At 39.5% G+C, this 17,765-nt stretch overlaps 1 protein-coding gene across 2 annotated transcripts in view; it reads right to left on the bottom strand.

Moving 5' to 3' along the window:
* Positions 1-1,031: 1,031 nt before the first annotated feature.
* Positions 1,032-17,765, bottom strand: part of LVRN (laeverin) — a 67,150-nt gene continuing 50,416 nt past the window's right edge. Inside the window, exons 14-21 of one of the 2 annotated variants that reach the window (XM_043470658.1) lie at positions 15,732-15,885; positions 14,130-14,224; positions 12,654-12,761; positions 11,352-11,519; positions 10,992-11,129; positions 5,089-5,164; positions 2,350-2,497; positions 1,032-2,246 (exon numbers count right to left, since the gene is read on the bottom strand). In XM_043470658.1, coding sequence (XP_043326593.1) covers positions 2,357-2,497; positions 5,089-5,164; positions 10,992-11,129; positions 11,352-11,519; positions 12,654-12,761; positions 14,130-14,224; positions 15,732-15,885 — 880 coding nt within the window. In that variant the 3' untranslated portion in view covers positions 1,032-2,246; positions 2,350-2,356. Of the gene's footprint in view, positions 2,498-5,088; positions 5,165-10,991; positions 11,130-11,351; positions 11,520-12,653; positions 12,762-14,129; positions 14,225-15,731; positions 15,886-17,765 lie in introns of both variants that reach the window. The other variant, XM_043470657.1, reaches the window with a different exon arrangement.

The raw sequence follows: 17,765 nt of genomic DNA, 5'->3' as shown, positions 1-17,765 counted from the left end.
TAGTAATCAATAATTACTTCTTTTTATACTAAATATAAGGTATGACTTAATAATAAAATGCTTATCTGGAATAACTGGCTTCATCCAAGTACAAGAAAGTATATATTGTTCAAAACTGTTGTTCATATTTAGAGGAGGGACTATCAGCAAAATATTTGGGCACTGGGTTTGAATAAACACTTTCAGTGCTATATAATGACTACAGAAGCTATGGTATAATAGGACTTGGTCCGCAGATGGTCTGAAGCACCCAGGGTGCTCCTCTGGTAGGATCAGGGCTTGGCATCACCTGCTAACAGGCATCAGCGCCCACTCAAACCCCCAAGCACCAGCGTCCGCCTGGTGGAGTGAGAGCACAGTAGGGGAGGAAGGCCAAGGAGAGCGGCCGTGGACAACCAGGGGGAGGGCGGCCGAGGGGACTGGGAAGGGAGGAGGAGGACAGGGGACCCACGGGGAGAGGGTGGGGGGAGGTGGAGGAAAGGAAGGGAGGAGGAGGACAGGGGACCCAGGGGGAGAGAGGGGGGGAGGTGGAGGAGAGGAAGGGAGGAGGAGAGCAGTGGAGTGGATATGTGACTCGGTGATGGAAAGATGAGACGGATGATTGGAAGAAACACAGGAAATATAGATTGCACATTTTAAAAAGACACAGGGAGATATTGCACAGTAATAATTTGAAGCCATGGAGGCAGTTTATTGCTACATTTTAAATTGCTGAATTTAAGAACACTCTCTTGGACCCACAATCCATGATCAAGTCTGCACAGACGGCTTTGGTTTGTTCTCACGTCCCATAGTTTCCCACTCCCTCCCAGGGAGAATCTTCTTGGAAAGTGAATATGAAAGTGAGCTTTTGTCTTGCACATTAATTTCTGACTGTGTTAACTTAAAGAAGAAACAGGAAAAAAACAACCCTTAGATCACATTGCCTTGAGCTTATATGACATATTTAAAGGCTTTTTTCTAAAGGGCAGCTGCTATATGACTCAAGGAGCTCAGCCCGGTGCTCTGGGATGACCTAGAAGGATGGGATGGGAGGGGTGGGAGGGTGGCTCAAGAGAGATGAGGCATAAGCATACACACAGCGGATTCATGTTGTGGCCCAGCAGAAACTAACACAACATTGTAAAGCAATTATATTCCAATTGTTTTTTAAATTTAAAAAATAGAGGCTTTTCATTGACATAATCCTTAATCTTTACAGCATCACTCTGAGGTAGATAGGAGATCTGTAGTTTTACCCCCATTCTGTAAAAACAAAATCAAAATTAAATGAGAATTAAAACAGTAGACACACAAAGTCTAGAGTAGGGTGATTTGCCTTAGCGGTCCTGATTAAATCAGAGGTAACAAAACTGAGCTAATTCTGTACACTGGGACTGATGACAATGTTTAAAGTTGTCCAGACTACAAACAGGTTCAATTTGGCCAATCAAAACCACATTTCAAACTTAATCCCCATGAGTGCAAAGTTGTAAAGATGATGCTCTGGTTAATCCTTTAGTTCTATTTCTCTTTATTTGACCATTTTCCTTTGCACTAGAGATGAGCCCATAATTGCTATTTGTCTGTTGACATCACTATTTTTGCGGCTGAAAGACAGTCCATCCCACAGGTGAAGTATATAGTCCAGAGCTTCAGCAGAGCCTTGGTCTCCATCTGGTCTCCACAACAGCGATCCTACGGGGACTTCCTGGGTGCTATGATCCCAGTCTCTCTGTGACACCAGGAGGTTCGGTAGCCAGTAAAGTGCGGGACAATGCAGCACACACTGGGGAGAGAGACAGGGGCAGGAGGAGACTTGTTTCTTGCCTCTGGGGCACTTAACGTGGCTCATAAAATTGTTCTTTTTAAAATTTGCATTTCTTTGGCTTTTCTGTCTGCCAGTGAATATTATTTTTCTGGTTTCTGTTTCATTACACTGTTGTGTCATTTGCTTATTACTCTTTTCAGTATTGAACTAAATAAACCCTGGAGTTATTGCAAATTTGTGTTTCCCTCAGAAAAGAATGCCCTCATTTAGCTAATGATGTAATATTCCACTGGCCTTCACAACAGAATAAACGAAATTTTGCAAGGTAAATTTGTTTTTCCAAGGCATTTAAAGTAAATTATGTGGTTTGTAGCCTGACATGAAGCAAAATCTTCCCCAGAAATGCAGCATGGTTGGCCAAATCCCCAACAGCCGCTGAGCCACGGGGCCAAATGTGACGACGTGGGAGGAACAGGACTCTGAGCAGCAAATGTGACTGAAATACAAACAACAAAACGTGTGGTTTTCCAGACTCAGAGAATCCTGGAAGACAAAACTGTGAGCACATTATAATATGCAAGTCAAAGGCTGAAAGTCACCACTAAATTATGTGTTTTTCCGTAGCCACGCCACTATCCTGGCACTTCGCTCTTTGTTTTTCAGATTTTCGTTCTTTATTGTCTGTAATTTGGCCTGAACTGTGAGTCTCTGGTGCTCCTCCAACATGTTACTGCAAAACTGCTGCAGCTGAAAGAAGAAATAGATGGTCAGTCCATCAGTGTAACTGAACTTCTCACTCAGACACAGTAAGCCACAGTTCATGTTAGGTAGTAGCGTGATCTCGCAAATGGATGAATGGCCGTTGGAATGAGTAGAAATGTGTGTTCCTGAGTAGATTGTGACTGAGAAAATGTGACGAAGAATACACCTGTCCTGAAGAAGCCGATGTAGAGAGGAAGGTCCAGGAAGTAGAAAATCTGTCTGCTCTATATGCTGCTCTATTCCCCCGGCAGCACAGAGTAGGTGTTCAACAAAGATTTCCTGATTCCTGTTGGATATTAGACCAGACTTGGGGACAGAGATACAGGAGACCCTCCCTCTTCTCAAAAATAACATAATTTCCAGAGCTCAAACCCAGCATACAGCATCTGTTTCTTTACAGATGTTATCCTTAAGAGTATTGATAGTAGATCATCCATTGGCTAAACTCCTTCACTGAGTCAGGTCAAGCATTCAGTTATAAGAACATTTGTTCCAATATTACATACAAGCCAGACCCCAAGTGGTGGATAAGATATATTTCAAAAGTCTATTTCTGTGTCACTGGATAAGAACTCAGAACATACATTACCATAAAATGATAGCGTACCCTGTTGTTTCTCCTCCTGGCGGGAGGAGAAGGGGACAGAGGATGAGATGATTGGATGGCATTGCTGACTCAATGGACATGAGTTTGAGCAAGCTCTGGGAGTTGGTGATGGACAGGGAAGCCCGGCGTGCTGCAGTCCACGAGGTCGCACAGAGTCAGACACGACTGAGCGACTGAACTAAATTGCCCCTGTTTTTTAGTCGCTAAGTCTTATTTGACTCTTGCGACCCCATGGACTCAAGTCCATCAGGCTCCTCTGTCCATGGGATTCTCCAGGCAAGAATACTGGAGTGGGTTGCCATTTCCTTCTTCAGGGGATCTTCCTGACCCAGGAATCAAACCCCAGTCTCCTGCATGGGCAGGTAGATTCTTTACCACAGAGCCAACAAACTTCACAAAAGGTCACTTAAACTTTTAATATATTTGAAATTAAGTAACAATAGGGTTGTCATGCCTAACTGCATTGCAGAAGAAAAGTAAGGTTCTAGGAAAAAGTAGATTAAGGGAACAAGAGCAAACCTCTCTCTCTCCACCCCCCACACCTGGGCATTCCTGGCAGGCAGCGGGAGCCGCATGCCAGCAGCACTGCCCAACACTGGGTGTCTGCAGGGGGCAGGAGGGGAGTGTGGGGCTGTGGACAGTGGACGGGGCTTCATAGGTGCTTGAGAGCATGAGAGAGGCCAGGCTCCAGCAGGGTAGAGTAGAAAGACCAGGTCAAGAGATGTGAGAGTGGATTAAAAACTGCTGGTATGGAGGGAAAAGCACTCATGTGACTTTCATTTTCCTTTTTTAGCAATTATTTTCGATATTACCATGTGAACTGATTCAAACAGGACTGTTGAGTGTTAACCGGTTTTTGATAAGGATATTCATGGGAGCTAACTTACTTGTTTTCAAAATTGCAATAACTGAACCACTACTAAATCCATTTTTGCATTTTGAGAGAAATGGACCATCAGTGATTGTAGAGTTTTAGAACTTTGGGGAGTGCTAAAGTTACACAAACTTCACTCACTCATTCAATAACAACAGCAACACTGGGTTCTGTAGACACAAAGTTGAACTGAGGCACTTTTGAAGAGATCAACACAACTCAGTTTTGCTTCTAGGAGTTGTCATTTCAGCATTTTTGGGTGTGCCCCTCACTCTCTCGTCTGGGGAATCCCTGATAAATTATGTCCTGACAGCTCAGCCTCAGGCAGGCCAAAACTCAAGCAAAGATCATTCCTCCAGGAACTATCAGTTCTTCCTCTCTCACAGTAACAACGACATAGGATGATTTGCGTGCATGAAGGAGAGGGTGTCAATCAGTTAATTAAAAATGTCCTAGAGTTTGTGTTTGGAGCAGGGTCTAAAAGGATGATTAGGAATTATCCAGCCAAAGACAGGCATGAGGAGGCTATGAGACAGAAGGTACAGTGCTTCTGAAATCTAGGAAATGTGCAATGACATGATAATTTAAGAAAATTTCTAAGTGGAACAGTGTAACTAAAGGAAATGTGTGCAGAGGTGCCTATGTTTCTTATTCTCTGAAACGGTTCGTGAAGAGGGCAAAAATTAAGATGGCGAGTAAGGCAGCCAGATTATGAACGGTCTTGTGTGCTAATGAAAAGACTTCTAAATTTTTTGTGAGAACTATGATGAGCTACTGAAGCTTTGTGAGCAGGGCAATGAGCGGCAATACTATGATGGATGGGATGGAGGGAAGATAGGACCAGGGTGCGGAGGCCACAATCTATTGGAATGATGCAGATGAGAAATGGTGAAATCCAACCCTCCATGAATAAGAATGGCCTCTATTTCAGGAGCAAGGCAGAATTAAAATACATTTCCTGCACAGTGATAATAGCATCAATAGAGCACAGAAGGTAATAGTTCAGATAAGCTTATTATTTTTAATTTTAGCAACTCCAAACTACATAAAAATGGCTTCTACATTGTCATAATTCACAATATCTATACTACTTACCTCTAAGATCTGTGAATCTGTACTTATGGTTCTCCCGATTACATATAGTAGGGTAACCAATGATTGCGTTCCATACCTACAGAGCAACAACACGCTAATCAGGAGAGGAAAACGTTTTGTAAGACAAAGCTGTACAGCAGGTAAATGCTGAGCACACAGTCCCTATGAATCCCTGTCTCCCAGATCTAAGCAAAACCATATACAAAGTAGTTTAGCTTCATCTTTTAATAGAAAGTCCATGCTGTAGAAAAGTCTATTACCACAAAGAAGTAATTATAAATACTGATTTATGTAACACATGGTTTTTAAAAGTTTCATTTAAATATAAAAAGCTCTTCTTAAAATCAGTAATAGCAACTGCTTTTCTCTTTTAAAATGAAGGGGTTAGAATAGATGTCACACATCCAAAATTAAGAAAATTTAAAAGAGAACAAGGAAATATTCAAAGTACCTTCCTTAAAAATGTAGTTAATGTAGAATCGGTTTCAGAAGCTCTGACTAAAATGCCCTGAAAGCTTACTGAAGCTTCTGTATTTGTGCTTTTTGGAAAGAGGAGCTGCATCTTCAGAGATTCTGGAAATGCTGGGGCTCCCCGACGGTCAGTGCTCTGGGTCTCCCCGAGCCCCCTCGACAGGCCTGGCCACTGAAACTCCCCTTTTAGTTTAGCGACCCTGAACGCCTGATAAGAACTGCCTGACAAACAGCCACGAAGCACTGCTATGGAAAGACAGTGACACATACCTGCTCGGAGGGCTGCTGTGGTTAAAAAAGTAAAGAAAGACTTTTGGATGCGTTAAAAAAGAAAGAAAATTAAAATAGGTTAATACAATGGAATGGACAAGAAAGGGTTGAATTGCCATTGTCCTATTCATAGTTGATTCACAAAACTGACTTACTCCCAAAATGTATACTTGAAACTAAAATTTCTGAGAGTTAACACTGGTGTCTGGATGACAAAGGTGGAAGAGAACACTGCTTTCATCCTTTTGCAAGTTCCCAGCTGTAAGGTAAACTAAATCTACTTCAAAAAACAAGAGACAGTCTACATATAATTCAGGCAAGCAAACCTGTTTCTATGGGGAAAGAGGAAATGTTTCTTAGCTCTTCATTTTTGTTGACCAAGTATAAAAAGCCTGTGAAATGACTCAAGAAATTTGACAAAATTTGCAAAGAAACTGAGTTCCAAAAAAAAAAGGGTAGGAAATAGAAGAAAACTACTTAAGTTTCTAAATGTGTGATTTTTCTACCAAATAAAGAGAAAAGCTATGCTAAAAGCTGAGTTGGGTTTGAAGACACCTTGGGACAACTTATAAATTGCCAAAATGTGGAATCACATATAGTTAAAAGCATTGGTGTGAAGATTAAATGCGATGATGTGTGTTGAAGCACCTATCAGGGTACAAGGCACTCTTCATTCCTTCCTATTCTTGAAAGTTTCAAGAGGAGATATTTTTGAGACAGATGATTTCTCACTCCTGTTGAGAGAGTAATCTCTCTGAAATAGAACTCAACAAGAAAATATATGTTACAAATAGTTTATCCTGCCAGTAGTCAAGCGTATTAACATGAAGGCAGGAGCCAGTGTTTGTCAGTATAGCTGCCCCTTCAAAAAACTTACAACATTCAGTGCTAGCCAGGGTGATGGGGAACGTTAGTCCGTCTCACCTTCCACACCTTCCGCCTCCCTCCTTTCTCGCGTCCGTCCTCCCCTCCCACCCATTCTCCTGCCACATCTGGCTTCCTGCAACGAGCATGGAGGCACCCAGGCATCTAGCCTCACCCGGTGACAGGCGATAGGAATGGGCCCTCCAGCGCCTCAGCACACCACTCTGATAACATCTTAATTCTCTAGGTTGTTCCAATCTAACCCTTTCAGCTCCATGTTCCCCATCATGAAACACAACAGAGTAAACGGAAAATGAGTGTAAGTTTTTAAGCTTAAGACTTCAGCCAGTATAACATATTTGGAGAGAATTCCCCACTGGTCCAGTGGTTAGGTCTCCACGCTCCCACTGCAAAGGATACAGGTTCGATCCCTGGTGGGGGAACAAAGATCCTGCATGCTGTGTGGCTCAGCCAACATATGTATATAATTTATATTGTTATAATTCATCTATTATTATTATACATATTTATTATATATAATATGTAATGAATAATAAATTTAAAGAAATAAACTGGAGCAATCAAAAAAAGAAAGAGAAAAGTGCTGCCAATTAAAATGGCACAAAAAAATTAAATAAGTAAATAAAATGGCACAAAGTTTTGGGAAGATAGAAAACTTATCTGGAGAAGAAATTAAGCATTTGGGGAAGAAGAGGGTAAGGTTTATTCAGTTTGAAACAGATGATACTTTATATTTTATATTCAAGTAAAACTAGGATTTTCCAATAGGCCACAAAGTCTACATTGTTTTATAAAATTCAAAAGCAAGGTAACAAGGATAATACAAATAACCTCTCTACCGCATCCAATAAAACATCACAAAAAGTCGTGTTGCTTTACGTCTATTTACACATTCTTCCATAGGGTCTATCCACAGCTGCAGGTATATGGTGACTTCTCTGTAACCTGAAAGATGTCTTTATGGTTAATGGAAGCTCCTTCACTGGGATCAGGATCCAAAAGATCGCTCATCTAACAATGAACTAAATGCCCCACGGCTGCCGGAGCAGAGCCCTGAACAGGGGCGTGAGAAGCCAAGAGGAAACCGTTTTACTCAGGCAAATGGTCCTGCATACATTTTCAGATCCGGCTTCCTGGGAAGAGCTTTGGGCTCAGTTGCAAATAGATGTCCCTGGACTGCTACGGGCAGTGTCTCCACTGTTTCGCTTGACCAGCCCTATCTCCTCCTTTCCAGGGCCTGACGCTCCAGCCAGTTATGAGGCCCGTCCCAAGTCAGACTCTCAGCCCTGCCCTCCCGGCATTTACTGGTGTCTTCCCCTCCTCACAGAAGGTGATTTCTTCCAACTCAAGCCCCCTTCTTCTCTCAATCCCCTTTCCATCTGTCCTCGGTAACATTTATCAGACACCATGTCTTCATCACTTTACAACCCCTACAACAGCTTGAGCTAACTATGCCTGGCATAGAAAAACTAGAACATTTATTACCAGAAAGAACCTTAGAGTAGATCACATACAACATCTTCCATTTTATACAACTTTTAACCAAGGCCTAAAAGTTAACTAGTGGGCCATCAGTAAATAAATGTTGGTCTAGTTTCAGTTCCAGATGAGAGGGTTAGAAAATTTACTTTCTCATCTGTCTTTGTTTTGGAACAACTGATCTACTGGCAGAATGACAGTTTATGTTAGCACAGACAGTGCAAAGCAGGATCACAGTGACAAGACCCTGGGCTAGATGCTAGATTTGCTTCTGCCGGGCTTCTCGGAGCTTTATGATGCTAACATACACTGTGAATTTGAGGGAGTTAAAATAGTTTCCAAACTGATTGGGCTACTGCCTCCCTTGTTTGCAGAAGGCTTGTCAGTATCTTCCATGAACAATGCTCAGTGAAACACTCTGGAGAAACACAAGTTTCAAAGCTAACTCACAAGTGATTAGTCACATTTTAGCAAGTTCAGAATAAATCCTTTTCACTCAAATAAGATAAATGTAAAATTTGTCATAGCATCTGTTTACTTGTCTCATATCATTTTATGAAGACTGGTGACACACAACTATTCATGTCAAATATAACTGTTTAATAAGTGATAAGTAAATATTCTGATATACAAAGAATAAGGTAAGCATCCTTGTGCCATTTCAATGTAGAAAACATTTGATTATTAATTTGAACTTTTTTGTCCTCTTACAATCCATATACACTCAAAATCGTTTTCAAAATTCAGCAAGACTGGTGACTATATATTGAATCCTAAAAATAAATCTTTTAGATGTAGAAGGCAAATTTACTTGAGTCTCAAAGACGTTTTGTAGCAGAATGGGCAAGAGGAGTGAACTGAGATTAATTTATCATAAATAGAAAAGAAAAACATCTATTTTATGAACATAGCATTTTGTTAAAAGATAAAAAAATTTAAGCCATGGTTAAAAGTGAATGCATTTATAATTCTAAGAACTTCTCAGGGATGATGAAATATCCATTTAGAGTTGTTCTTTTTTTTTAAAAAAGGAAGTCCTTCTATACTCGTGTTTAATACAGTTAGATCATTTAAATAAATTACTAGACAATGGACTTTTTAGAGTATTGCAAACATGTTTCTGCTCTCCAAATGCAGAAAAAATTCTTCTGAGGGATAAAAATTAAAACACATTTAAATTAAGAGCAATCTTTCCCACAGGTTGCTCAAAGCCATTTGCAAGAGCTTCACTAGTTAGATGTGCTTTGTATGGTATAGAAAGAGAGGGAAAATGAATCGAGGGGCTGTTTTACCCCATAGAGCAGGGCTGTGCAGTCAAATTCTCTCCAGGATGTAAATGCTCTCTGGTCTGTCTATTTCGGTAGCTACTGGCCACACTGAGCACTTAAAACAAGGCTGGTACAAGTCGGGAACTGAATTTTAAATTTATTTAATTGCAGCTAATTTAAATTTAAATAGCCATATGTTAGCTAGTAGCCAGTGTATTGAGCAATGCAGCCTTAGTTAATTTTTTAATCTGGTGCCAGTCAGTTCCTTGTTAAACTACACCGGGGTCACTCAGGGGATTAATGAAAGCTACAGATTTTGCACCCTATTCTGACAGATTCTGATTTTCAAGGAGTAGGTGGGCTTGGAAGCCTTTATATGTATCAGCCACTCCAGGTAATTACAAAGCTCTGCCTCCCAGGGGGGTCAGTGGTAAAGAATCTGCCTGCCAATGCAGGAGATACAAGAGACCTGGGTTTGACCTCTGGGTTGGGAAGATCCCCTGGAGGAGGAAACGGCAACCCACTCTAGTGTTCCTGCCTGGAAAATTCCACGGACAGAGGATCCTGGTGGGCTACAGTCCCTGGGGTTGCAAAGAGTCAGAGAAGACTAAGTACAAAATATTAGAAAGTGTCAGGCTCGTGCTTATGCTCACCTGTCTGAGTGTGGATGTGACCCTGGACTGACAGGCACCATGTGAAAAGTCCTCAACACTTACAAATACACACAAGTGCCAGGCACTAGGAAGCACTGAGCCTGGGAAGTAACGTGAAGCTGTGTCTTAATTCTGGGCTTTTAAGAAGGCATGGTTAAGGCTTTCAGTGACTATGAAGCTGGGGAGGTTCCAGCCAGCAGAAGGATGTTGGACCTCATTGTCTTCCTGCCCTTTGACTGTCTGCCGAAGACCATCAGTAAAATAGCTTGATTCCCTCCCCCTCCCAAAAAAGAATGTATGGTTAAGTCATGTTCTAGAAAGAACAATTATTAAAGGTAAGTTATTTGACTTGTGCATTTCAATGTCTATTTTACCTGACAGGCTATGAAGCAAGCATATTTAATCTTAAAAGGTGAAAGACATAAAACGTTCAATAATATGGAACCCAAATATATAAAGGGAATCTGACAAAAGACACAAGCTCAGCATCCAAGCATATGTAGTAATATGTTGCATATGTTGTTTCTTTAAGATACGGCGATGTACTTCACAAAACAAAATGGAAAATGTACACTCATACCGAAAAACAGGACTTAACTCTAATCTGTGTCTCTGAAGACAAGATTCTTAGTGGGCACAATGGGGAAACTGAGGTAGATAGGTATCTCACGCAAAACTACATTCACAAAGAAAGCCAAAACCAAGGATAAATGACCTTATCTTCCACAAAGCTAGTGTGTGGTAAGACACGAGCAGGAAAAACAACCACTTTTCTAGGCAACGTGAAGGCCTTTAGGGACCTAGCCAGACTAAAGCTGAGCCCCTAGCACCAGACTGATGACCTAAAGAAAAGGGCGGTTTCACATTTCCTCCTCACCTTTCGCTCACAGCTTGCCAATTGTTGACTAAAAAGTCCTTTGCAACATATCGGCCAACTTCAGATGCTGCAACAGCTTCGATGACATTTGTTTCATTAAAAGTGAAAGGAGACACAGTGATGGCATAATCCATATATCTGCAAAAGTGCATTTGGCAGAAAATAAATATGTAAAAATTATTCAACAGAAAGAATACATTTATATAAGTGGAGTTAAAAATCCCGTATGGTTCTAAGTTAGTGGCGCATAAATATGTTTCATATTAATTCTTACATTAGCTCAGGTCTGTTTTTCTCCCTTTAGTTTATTAATTGCATTCCTCCACCAAGAACCTTTTCAAGTTAAGTTACAATAATCACCTGTTAAGTATCCATGGATCTTTACTGCAGCTCATTGCATAAGCAAGTTGAATCCTTTCTTCTTCCTTTGTGTTATTATTGTAGATTTTTAACAAAAAATCCCATTCTTTATCATTTCCCAAGGCAATGCCATAACATAAAATAACATTTTTAATTGGATTAGGTATTCTGTAAGATATAACATGCAATGATATTTTTCATAGTAGTTAAGTTATATGTTAATCTAGGTTGCCACATATTTAGCAGTATAAATCTAGAAAAAATGAAAATCTGTTTTCATTTTCATATTTCATATCTAGAAAATCTCAGATATGAATAGCAAAAGCTGGAATCTAGAAAAGCAACTGTGGAAACTGTCATTCACACTAATATCTTGAGGTCATCAAATTAGTTTAGAAACTAAGGAGATTTGAGGGAGAAACAAATTAGAATAGTACCAACAGTGTATGCTGATAATTCTGTTTGATTTCATATATTATTATCACATTTTCTAAGAGTCCATCTGAGGGCATATATTCACGGTAATATAATAACACCAAAATGACAGAGTATGAGTCTCAGCTGTCAACGAGGCTGAAAACATAGAGATGCGCTGATGCACTTTTATATATATGAATAAATAACCATAAAGAACAACCTAAGTAAGACTTGAAATAAGCACAGGTGCTTATTAGGGGATGCACTGGTAATGAGAGGTCCTGGGTGAGATTTCAGTGTATAAATTCTGATCTATTGTGAATTGTGGTGTTGGAGAAGACTCTTGAGAGTCCCTTGGAGTGCAAGGAGATCCAACCAGTCCATCCTAAAGGAAATCAGTCCTGAATATTCATTGGAAGGACTGATGCTGAAGCTGGAACTCCAATACTTTGGCCACTGATGTGAAGAACTGACTCACTAGAAAAGATCCTGATGCTGGGAAAGATTGAGGGCAGGAGGAGAAGGGGCCGACAGAGGATGAGATGGTTGGATGGCATCACCGACTCGATGGACATAAGTTTGGGTAAACTCCGGGAGTTGGTGATGGACAGGGAGGCCTGGCGTGCTGCGGTCCACAGGGTCGCAAAGAGTCGGACACGACTGAGTGACTGGACTGAACTGATTGTTATGCACAGACCCACATGAGACAATTCTCTGTGTGCGTGTATCTGTTTTTAAAGGATATTTGAAAAAGAATAAAAAGAGAAAGAGATTATGTAAGTAAAAACAAAATGTTCCTTCCCAAAGTAAAGGCATGAAACGTTGAGAGACACTGTTGGTGCTCAAACAGAGCAAAAAGAAGGGCAATTACAATACGACTCTTACTCATTCTCTGGATGGTTCATCCAGTTTCTGAAGAGTTCTCTGGACAGCTGAAGACAGTCCTCAAGACCCAACCAACATGCAGTTCCAAAAACTTTTTCCAGTGATATTCTTGAAGGAAAAATCAAAGAACATTTATTTTTCATTACTATATTTATTTTTTTCTGCTTCCAAGAATATGTGTTTCATAAAAAGATGGGTATTTTAAAAACATCCTTCCAATAATATCAGGTTTGTTAAAAAATAGCCTTTGTGGATGGCAACTATATTTAAGGCTCAGGGAAATATTTGCTGAGACGCTCTTAGGCACCAAATAAGCTCTCAGGCTGGTAGTTTTTTGAAGGTAAGAAATAAATTACTGCCATCCTTCATCTCCCTCAAACACACACGGGTGTACACATACACCACATCTGTTATCAATTTATTTTTTCTCTCTCATACAACAATTGGCTTACAGATTTTAAAAAAATGACTTTAGAGTATCTGATATAATACACTTAAAAATACGGTTCTTTCTCTACACATGAAAACAGAGGGAATGGTTTATTTCTCTCCTCTGACACTATGCCTTCCCTCACTTCAGCTTCCAGTTTTCTCTCTGCTCCTCCTGGCTATTAATGTCATCCCCAGAAAAGGAACGGAGGTTTCTGTTTTTGTTTTTATAGTTGAGCAGAGGTATGTGTTATGATTGCAAAGAAAGTGGGTTCAAAAGAACACGGAGAGGAACAATGATAAATCCAGATAAGTGTGATGTGTGACTCCTCACACCCTGCAGTTTGGAGCCAGAGGTAAAGGAATTCAGAAGGGTCGGAAGTTTTCCTGAAAATACAAGAGCCAAATCTCCTTTGTCCCACCCTCCCTCCGGTTTGCTCTCTGCCTGGCCTGACCGTCTGATAAGCAGCAGTAGTAAGACCAGGGGTGGAAGCCTTCTGATCACTCACTACACATTCACCCCTCTCTCCACTCTTCCCAAGCTGGCAGCAGCAAGAAGCAATTCTCTGGAAGCACAATCTAACTCCCGAGGTTGGCCCCAGGATGCTACCAAAAACAGGTCGCTTCAGGCCAGTGTAGCAGAGCCAAGGCCACAGCTGGTTAACAAAGGTGCTGCCTGGTTGGGCCTTTCTGTTCGCTCAGACAACTTGCCTATCCACTCTCCATTCCAGCTCCTCCCGTGTCTTCCACAACTCTTCACCAATAGTACAACTTACTTGAGATTTCAACCAGTAGCATAATAGTTGAGAATATAAAGCTATAAACAACTGTGTGTACACGTATGTGCTTTGCAGGTAAATTAAGATCCCTAACATCTATTTCCCATTAAGATATATGTAGCTCACCAATCTCAAAGCTACTATTCTCAAATTGCACACAAATCTCTCAGTGAATCGTTAACTATTAGGATCTTATTTTATGAATCTGGAAACCTATCCATTAATATGAATCATTTAATTCAATTGTCATTGTTCAGAAAGTACTTACAGAGCTAAATAGTCCTCCTGCAAGGCTGTCACATTTTCACGAATTATAGTTGAGTAAGTATTCCATATTGAGATAAGTCTCTTCAACAGATACTTCTATAAACAATAAAGAGAATATTAGTTAGTTCTGCTCACAACACTCAATTTGCACTGCTTTTCCCTTTGTCTGAAAAGACATTAACAGAGAGGTGACAGATATTTCTTCAGAAATAAACTTCATTTGTTACTAAATGTTTAACTGATTTTTTTAAACATTTTAGGTTCACTTTCTTCATATGAAAGCAATATGTAGACAATATGATGTGTGTAAGCACAATGCCTGGGACATAGTAGGAGCTTAATCAATATTAGCCACTCTTATCATTTACTATCACCCCAAAATTTCTAGTTGTCTTTAAAATAGAGGGAAAAAAGGGAAAAATATAAGACAAACTTTCTACCTTGAAACTTTCAAACTTTCATGCTTAGTGTATATATATATATGTAATATATGTATAATATATTATACATAATAATATGTATATATTTATATATATATATAAAAATATGAAAACAAGGAACACTGATTTATGCCTTGGACAATGTAAACTCTGGATCCAAAATAAGATTTCTTTAACTGAGCTGCTGGCTGGTAAATAACAGCATTTTAACAGTCATATATTTACCAATACATCCCTCAGAATAGTATTATTCATTGAAATTCTCTAAAAACAAAAGTGAGCTTTTACTTCTTTACTCATGGGCCAAGGATCAGATGTCATCAATGAGCCACCTCAACCCCACAGACATCCAAGCGCCTTCTACTGGTCACTATGCCCACATTCAAGTACGTTCACAACAGCACTTCAGACACTAGATAGAAGAAAGTCTGGAACTCCAAGGTGCTTATGATTTTGCTCTCAGATGGCCCTGGAAACTCACTTGAAATCATCACCTAACACATCTGCTATTTTGTTTGCGGTCCCCAAATCTCCGACAGGCTGCTCCCAAACTTAGGCTTTTCCTATGCCATCTAGCTTATGATCACTGGATCACCATTAAAGACCTAATAATGGAAATTTCCCCTTTTATTGATGCTATTTTCCCCTTTTATAAGGACAAGATGGCACAGTCATTTCTTCATTCATTAACTCTAATTTCTGCATCTCTCTTCCCAACATCAAAAACAGCTTCAAAATATTTACTTTTCTGGAATATAGCTCTCTGGTTTTAAGTGCTGGCCTTATAAATCAGAGTATATAAATTATGGATATAGAACTGTGAAAAGTCACTCTGTTTACCAACAATCTTTTAGGAAAACAGTTGTTAACAGACACTATGCTTTCTTTATAAAAAAAGAGAAGTATACCATTTCCATCCACTTCTGGTTTCTTAAGACACATTGACACCTCAGCAAGAACTCAGCACCTTCTCTCAAATACATCTCCTAGGGCAGTTCTCTGACCAAGGTATTTTCTTCTAAGAATAAGTAACTGTCCCTAAGGAAATGGATATATACAGAACTAACAGTCTCTTATTTTGGGAGAGATGCTATCTAAAATATGGAAGGAAGATGAAACAAAAGAATTATTTGTAAAAACCATCTAACAAAGAAATAATTTACCTTTAACAATGGATATATATCATGGTTGTTCACATCAGAAACAAGATCCCTGGTTACTAGGTTCATCAAAACTGCATGCCACACTATGATTTCATCTTCTTCAGCAAGGTACTTGGTTAAATCAAGTGCTGTTTCAATCTCGATATAATCATTTCTGTTTGGTTTTTAAAAAAACAACAAAGATTCAAAAAAGCCTTTCCTTGCTAAATGATTTGCACACTTTCCATGTTTCCTATATGATTCAGTGTCTGATTTCAAGAAGGTATATGAAATCAAGAAGCTAGAGGACAAACGCCCCATCTCATTGATAAGGTGGAACCCAAGCAATGTTGACAGGCTCTCCATTTCAGCTTGATAGATTAAAGGTCAATGAATACAATAAAGTAGCAAAGAAGAAAAATATAGGCATGTGATGGGAGGGACAGGGAAGGCTTTCTGGAGGAAGAACTTGAAAAAAGAATGAAGGAAGGGTAGGACTGGAATGAGTAGAAAGATAGAGGAAGGCAGTTAGGACAACGCGTGGGTTCATGGCAGACCAAGTTAACCAAGGCAGGGAATTTCTCTCGTGTGTACTGAGAGATGGGGGCCAATAGGTAATCAAAAGTGTGGAGAGGCTTGACCGTCAGGATGAAGAATTTACATTTGGTGGGAAGGTATTTAAACAATCAGGGTAACATCATGAAATTGATGCCTTAAAATTTTGTTTCCATTTGTGCTGCAGAAGACAGGATGGAATTCTAAAGGACTAACAGCTAGAAGCTAATGTGACAGGCCAGACAAAGGGTGACGCAAATTTGACTTAGCAAGGAAGCAATGAAGGTGGTAAGTGAGGTGAGAATCCAAAAGACATTCCCCAGATCCCCAGAATGAATAGATAGGACACAGTGACTTGATGAGAGATGGAGAGAGAGAGGAGAGTCAAGGATATCTCTAAAGTTTCAAGTGGGGGAGATGGGAAGAATGGTAGTAGCTTTGACAAGGAGAGACTGATAGTAGGAGCAATTTAGAGACAGAAATAAAGTTCAGTGAATTTAAATAACCTCAAGATGAACAGAAGACAGGAGGAGATAAGTAGATATATAGATTTAGAAGTCATCAACATATCCTTTACAAACATTTATTGAATACCTTATATCTGGTGGGCACTGTACATATACATAATAAAATGATCACTGAAACCATAAGAAGGCAAGAATTACTCAGAGGAAAGATAGAAGAAAATAACATAACCATGACTGGTCTTAAAGATGCTCAGGGCAGCTGGAAAAAGAAGTCAGATACTGGAGGAGAACCACGTTTGCACACTGAAGTCTCAGGAAGTCAAAAAAGAAGTTTGCAGGAGGATGTGGTTAACAATACTAAATTCATGGCAATATCAGAGAAATGTTTCAGTGAAGTAGTGGGTGGGGAAATGTGCTCTACGTCGAGGGGAAAGTAGGAAAAAAGGAGGGATAAAATATGCATTCATTCAAGAAATACAACAGGTGAAGGAAAGAGAGAATACACTGGATAATTTATTATGTGTACTCCTTAGCTTTACTGTCTAAAAATTTAAATTCTGAACATACATTCATTTCCCTGGTTAGAAAATTAGCAGTAGAGTAAATCCACTACCAATGAAATCAATCATTCTGTAATACATTAGAATTTAGGCTCATTAAAAACACATACAGCCATCACTTGTGGGTAACAAAAATTATTTCAAAGTCTTAATTGATAGTCTACTTCTTTCCAGAAACTCTTTATTTTTAATATATCAGTGACTTTATTTCCTTAACTTCCAATATCTTAGAATCATATGAAAATATCTTCCATAATCTTCCTAAATTTATCCATTTGAACATTAACAGTCTTTACAAATGCAAGTCTGAGCTCCATGTATGTTACCTAAGTTTTCACTCTTGATCTAGATTTTAAAATAATGATTCTTATACATTTTGTAATAATCCTATAAATATTTAAACACTATTACCTTTTCCTCCTTACATCGTCTCTACTGCATCCTTCTAAAGATTTTCCTTTAAGGGCTTCCCC

Source organism: Cervus canadensis, chromosome 6 (genome assembly GCF_019320065.1).
Source record: "Cervus canadensis isolate Bull #8, Minnesota chromosome 6, ASM1932006v1, whole genome shotgun sequence".
In the NCBI taxonomy this organism is placed as follows: domain Eukaryota; kingdom Metazoa; phylum Chordata; class Mammalia; order Artiodactyla; family Cervidae; genus Cervus; species Cervus canadensis.
The sequence above is the reverse complement of the archived record's forward strand: the minus strand, read 5'-3'. Positions and strand labels throughout refer to the sequence as shown.